Below are 6,788 nucleotides of genomic sequence, written 5' to 3'. Positions count from 1 at the left end.
GCGCCCATTTACACGGTAATTATACTGATACGCGGTAATAAATTAGTAATGTACTTGTGGTGAGTGGTAAGTTCTTTTGTTGGTGTACCCTAGAACCAGGGTTCGAATCCCCATCAGGTCAGCCATTTTCGTTCTTTTTTTCTTCAATCTACTCGTTCTTTTTTTTTCTTCAAATCTTCAATCTACTCGTTCTTTTTTTCTTCAAATCTTCAATCTACGTGCCTACATTAGTACATATAAATGATTAATGATGATCTCTGTTTTTGAAAAAAAAATATGTACGGTGCAAAAAAAATCACCATATCACATGAGAAGTAATAGGTGAAAAAGCAAATGCAGCAATGAGGTTTGGCTTAGCTCAGTGGTAGGTATTTGTGAGTTGGTATTGCAGTGACCAGGGTTCAAACCCCCTCCTATATGTTTTTACTAAACTTTTTTTCACTTAGTTCTCAACTTGCGGTTTTAATTTTTTCAAAGCTCAGGTATTTTTAAGTCCATTCTTCTATTTTTAAATATGTACTAAATGTGTTATTCCTTTTAAATATTTTTTTAAAAAAAGTGATATTTCTTTTAAAAGTTCAAGTGTTGCTTTAATTTTAAAATAAAACTTACCTTAGTTCTCAAAATGTTGTTTAAATTTTCTTTTTAAAAACTCAAGTTTTTTTAAATCCATTCTTCTATTTTTTTTTCAAAAACAGAGATCATCATTTATATGTACGCATGCAGATTAAAAAGAATGAAAATATATGACCTAATGGGGATTCGAACTTTGGTTGAAGGGTAACACCATCAAAGAAATTACCACTACACCACAAGTACTCTGTTGATTGACTACAGCGCATCAGTTTAATTAGTGTGTATATTTGGTCAGCGCCAGATATATTCGCGCTGAGACCGCGCCACGTCACGGCTCGCCCGCCACGCTGGCATGATGTCAGCACCAGTTCCGTTGGCGCTGATAGGAACAACCTCAGTGCTAAAGACATTGGCGCTGAGCCGACGGCCTATTTCTGGATATAGTTTTTGGTAGGGACTAGTTTTGAAATAAGTTTTCTATAAAGATCAATTTGTCAAAAAAATGGGGGCAGAGCCGGTATAGGAGTACAAGCCTGTGACGTATTTGTACTCGTACTACGTCCGTATAGCGCTACGGTCTACGGCGGACTGGAGGGTTGACCAAGCTTGGTGGGCCCGCCTCGCCGGTAGGAGCATGCGACACGTGGCACGGATGGGCCATGGCCCATGGGAGTATGGGACTCGATCTGGAGTTAGTTAAGCCGACGGCCAGTGCTCTCTAGGAAGGCGAAGGTGAGGTAGGCCGGGTATGGTGCAGGTCAGAGGAGACTCAGAGGCGATTGTACAGATACCAAATGCTCATCCATTCTCCAGGGATTTTCGAATACTTTACGCCATACTGATATTAGATGAAAATTCAAGTAATGGAGTAAAGGCCCTGATCTTTTCTCCAACAAAAGTTGGATTAAATTTTGGATACTCGTGCTACGCTTTTTAAACTGCTAAACGATGCGTTTCGTGCGAAAACTTTCTATATGAAAATTGTTCTAAAATATCATATTAGTCTATTTTTCAAGTTTAGAATAATTAAAACTCAATTAATCACACGTTATTACAACCTTGTTTTGCATAAAACACTTAATCTTCATCTTCAGGATATTCAAACACCACCTAAGTACTACACCCTCATCTGTCCCGATATATAACAATCTAGGATAGATTCTAGGACTACAAATCTGAACATATAAATTAGACTCGTCTTAAAACTACGAATCTGAACATAGTCACATAGGATATATCCAAATTCGTAGTCCTAATTCGTGCTTGCTACATATGAGGATGGAGGGAGTAGCCTACTAGCTAGCTAAGCAGTGACATATGCACAACGTGCAGTCCGCGTTTATCAGACGGTAATCCTACAATCTTATCCGTTGGTAGCGCTGTTTGACTTACGCAGGTCGCGATCTGATCGCTGTTTCGGCGTGATTCGTCTCGGAGAATGCAGCCATTTGGATGCATCAACGTAGCAGGCGGCGCGTGCCGATTCTCCGCTCTGTTCCTTCATTTGTGCCAAGTGTTCTGCTCATGCGGTCATTCCCAGAATAGAAATGCTAGGGAACACATTAACTTTATCTCTAGTTTTCGAGCTAATCTGACCAAGCTCGCAGCTTGTTAGAAATGTAGGAATTCAATTTTAGGCAGCAAGCCTATGAGAGCGTTCGCGAAAAAAAAAAATCCGTCCGACCAAACAGGCCTCAAAGAGTCAAAGGTTGCAACTCAATCCCATCCTTGGCCATTTAAGACGATTGAGATCAAAATATACAAATGTCAATCCCATCCTTGGCCATTTAAGACGATTGAGATCAAAATATACAAATGTCAAGAATGGGATTGAACCGTCTCCCCATTCGCAAACTTTCATGAATGGGGTTAACCAAGCAAACTGTCAAGAAGTTTTCAGAGGTTCAGCTGAAAGAACAGTGGATTTCACATGACATTATATTTCATAAATGCAATTTAATGACGATGGTCCTCGCCAGATAATCAATTTTGGGGAGAATTGAAACCCAATATTCAGCGATATTTTACATGGTTTCATATGCCTGCATTTGCAGACTTAATAGTTCAGCGGTTTTCCAATCACTATCCTTCTTTCAGCATCATGTGCTTCTCTAATATATACTTGCCTTCTTTGTACTTCTGGTCCTCACTATAAGCTTTCTCCTGCATATTGTTCAATGAGCACAGTTACATGATGATGACTGGTCCAGAAAAAATAACCAACATTCATGAGAAAAATGGCATGAACATTAAAGAGCATATTCTTTCGTTCACGCTTATGGACTCATACTTGCTGACATTAGGATCAAATGCCCAAGTGTGTATGACCCAGGATTGGTCTTATAGTCCATCTGGCAGTAGCAAGTGTTTAGAGGTATAATTAGTCATGCATGAAGGAACATCCAGCCAATGCTCCTGGAGGAAATCATCACTACAAATGCAACCAAACAATAAAAATCTCATATTAAGTTAACAATTTGCAAGATTCCTGTGGAAAGGGCAGCCTGACCATGGAACTAAGGGAGAAATGGAGGAACAAATTGATCATATGCTCCTTAGCTGAAAAGACCCACTATGGACTAGATGTTCCCAACCACATAACATAGACAACATATTGTTTTTTCCCCAAAAAAAAATTCACCAGGAAAAAATAACTATAAACTACACAGTGGTAGAAAATGAGGTGTACTTAATTTATAAAGCTCAGAACTATAGGGTAGTGATCGACTAGTCTCGGTATATATTATTAAGATCTGGACAGTCCCAGGTTTAAGCTACGACTTGAACACTAAGCATTACTACCTACTTTGAGTGTTGCAGAAGAATGCATTCAAACGATAAAGTGCCGCATGGAAGCTCATGAAACATGATCTAACAGAAAAGCCTACGAGCATAGATGAGTTTGTAGAGGGAGTGATAGCTTGTTAGACTTCTACCGGTAATGCACCATGGAGCATGGATTCATCATGCATCTTCTCAACTGACAACATCAAATTTCGAAAATGAGGAAACAAAAAAACCAGATCATGTTTGTCTTGTGTCAGAAAGCATAGCCACATCCTGCTGCCCATTTTGCCTCACAATTAAGGCATATAGTATTAATAGAGTTTTACACATCAAAGAAATGATAACACGAAAGAGATCCAGGAAATAGAAAGTCTGACAACCAGTCGATGCCCATGAATCATAAGGTAATGCATTGGCTCTTAGCAAAAATGCAATCTATAGCCAACATAATTCTTAGTTATGTGCTCCCCAGAAATGCAGAGGTTATGCCTTGGAGATTCCCATACATTATGTAGCAAACTCTACCCTCCTATTGTTTCAAAAGACATGAATGCTATATGATCATGCTCAATAAGAAAAGTCAGTCAAATCTCCCACAGTCTTCTGTTAGGACATTAACTTATCCAGATATAGATAACGTATCGAACATTTAACAGGTTGACCATCATGAAGGCATAGACCGTCCTACATTTGTAGTGTTCAAATGAATTCTCACTAAACAACATGGAAACTGGCAACTTACGTATCTCCAACCAAGGAGTCGTTGGCAGCAGCTACAATAGATATCATTCACTGTGTGCAATCCAGTCATGAGAAGGCGATCCTCCCTGGGACCAAGGCTCACGTTCACCCTGGATGTCATGTTCACTCCGGATCAACATGTAAACAAGAATTGGTTGAGAGTGGTTGTTCAAATTATCAATTTGAATGACCAATTATGCCTTAACTAATACTGTGATGTAAATTGATGCAACATTAACAACATTGCCCTAATTATCATGTTTGTTTGTTGGATCGGACAAAAATAAACGCCAGACAAGGATACTTCATTTAAACAAACGAAGTACATGGTATATTGCTTGCCTATTTCAGAAAACAACATATGGTTTACATGTTCAACTGATTTCACAAAACATAACCTTCGCATGCCTTTAACATCCAGTAGTAGGTCAGTTACAAAGATATGAAAAATAGACTAAGAAAAACTATATAATAGCATGTTATACTCTGATACCCTATTTTGCGAGCAGCAATACTGGACTGGATTGGGTATTGTGGCATACATAGTCCAAATAGAAGCAGGAACCAAAATCCTATTAGGATTAGTACATGAACCCTTGTCCTACTAGGTTTAAGATAAGAGCCACCTTTGCAACATATCAGATTGACATAGCTACAATGAATTAAGTTCCCAACTCACACCTTGCTCTGTTCATCTTCATTCTTTACCAAGCATGATGTTGTTTTCCATCATGTAATATCTAACACGAGATTGTGGCTAATTAATCTCCAAACTATAGCTCTGTAGCTTAACACTAGCCATCAACATTTCGGCATTTCCTATCAGTTCCATCTGTGTCTAGATTGACAGACCAAAAAAATTAAGAACAAGACAATTTATCATGTGGAACATAATTTGCATAGCTCTTATTAGCCTCTTATGCCCTAGCCACGCAGTACTGATCAAATCCAACACAACCACATCATGAATCTACTTCCGAACGCTTGCAATCTAGCTTAATTGCACTCAGCAATATAAGATACCGCCGTTTTCCCTCCCATCCCAAAACAACAATACGCGAGAAATCCATCATTAAACAGAACTGTTACAAGACAATTCCACAATTCCCCGTCCATGGACACGCTAATCCTTTCCAGGATAGCGACATTGCCACGATCGCGTCACTGTCATGCATAGAAACGCAATAATCAAAAGAGAGGGGGAAATGGAAATAGTGGATGGATAGCCCAGCTTACACGCTGTCGAAGAGATAGGCCCGGCCATGGCGGCCGCGGAACTCCTTGGACACGATGGCGTCCGGCGACGCCGAGTCCACCCCGCAGAACTTGCACTTGAACACCTTCGGCCCCGGGAGCGACTCCACGAACAGCAAACCCATCAATCCCCCCCAAGCCCGATCGAACCACCACCGGAGGCACGCACGGAAATCTTCCCACCCGATCGAATCAGCAAGCAAGCGCTCAAGCAAGCAAAAAGCCGTCAAATCCCGGGAACCCCAAATGAGGGGCGGGAGAGGCGGCGATTGGGCCCGATCCCCATGCGCCGGCCGGGGAGGGATCGACCGCGTCGGCGGCGGAATTCGGGGGCGGATGATTCGATGGATTTAGGTGGGGGGAGATGGTGGATTGGGAAAGCGGAGGCGACGAGGAGGACGAAGGGAATGGCCCTCTTCTTCTCTGTCGCGATTGCTTCTGTTTTCGGGCTGTTTTTTTCGTCTTTCGCTCGCCTCTTTCCGAATTTATAGGGGGTGACCGTAGATAGCTTGCCTTCGTACGCGACGGCACTTTTCTTTTTTCTTTATTTTGTCATTTCGTCGTCGCCGGTTGTTTTGGGGTTGGTTGGTGGAGGTCTGGAGGATCAGTGGGCAAAGCCACATGCGGAAATCAAACCAAACATTGGGAATTGAATCGATCCATACCATCGCCGTTCGGCGATAATCAGATTTGAAAATATACTGTTTATTTAATTTTTTTCTCAAAAATATTCGTGATACAATTTTTCTTGAAAATATAACATCGATATCCCACAACCGTTGTGCGAAGGCGTGACGTCGTGGATGATATAGCGTGGTGAAAATGTCTCGCGGAATGTGAGACTGAACGCTCTCGCGAAATCAAACAGATACACTGACCAATATCTCCAGTAATTAATCACTCAATTAACAATTAACTAATAATAATTAATGATAAATTATCTTGATCAGTGATTTAATTAATTCGTTAATTAATGGCTAATTAAATCATCATGGCACCAGTATCGCTCCTTGCTTGAGCGATACCGAACGGTCCATTCGCACTTTCATGGCGCGATACCCCTGCGACGTCATTCCACGTTATTTTCGCGTAACGCGTATGCGAGTCCGACGGTATATTTCTGTAGAAAATTTTGTATCCCGAATATTCCTGAGAAAAAAAATGAATGAACAATTTAATTCCATTCGGCAAGACGCTGCAGATTTTCCTGGTATATTGCCGGTTTAGAGCAGGTTTTCTGATATTTTTTTCCTAAGTCAAAAAAAAATCCAACCTAGTTAGTATGGGATGTCCAGATCTAGGTTGAGGTTTTTTTACTGGACAGAGTAGCAGGGGCGAAGCCAGGATAAATGGTCGACGGGGTCAATACTAATTTAGTGTATGATACATTGTTAGATCTTCTAAAATAGCGGGGGGGGGGGGGGGTTTCA

At 40.9% G+C, this 6,788-nt stretch overlaps 1 protein-coding gene across 1 annotated transcript; it reads right to left on the bottom strand.

Annotated features, from left to right (window-relative positions):
* Window positions 1-2,485: 2,485 nt before the first annotated feature.
* Window positions 2,486-5,836, bottom strand: LOC127780705 (putative yippee-like protein Os10g0369500). The gene is made up of 3 exons (XM_052307659.1): window positions 5,341-5,836; window positions 4,106-4,214; window positions 2,486-2,739 (listed from the first exon to the last, which is right to left on the bottom strand). Exons 1-3 carry the CDS (start codon window positions 5,481-5,483, stop codon window positions 2,659-2,661), a joined length of 333 nt encoding a protein of 110 aa, XP_052163619.1. The 5' UTR covers window positions 5,484-5,836; the 3' UTR covers window positions 2,486-2,658.
* Between the last annotated feature and the right edge of the window lie 952 nt (window positions 5,837-6,788).

The sequence above is a fragment of the Oryza glaberrima genome, chromosome 7 (assembly GCF_000147395.1).
Source record: "Oryza glaberrima chromosome 7, OglaRS2, whole genome shotgun sequence".
Classification (NCBI taxonomy): Eukaryota; Viridiplantae; Streptophyta; class Magnoliopsida; order Poales; family Poaceae; genus Oryza; species Oryza glaberrima.
Note: the sequence above shows the minus strand (reverse complement) of the source record. Positions and strands in the feature narration are given on the sequence as shown.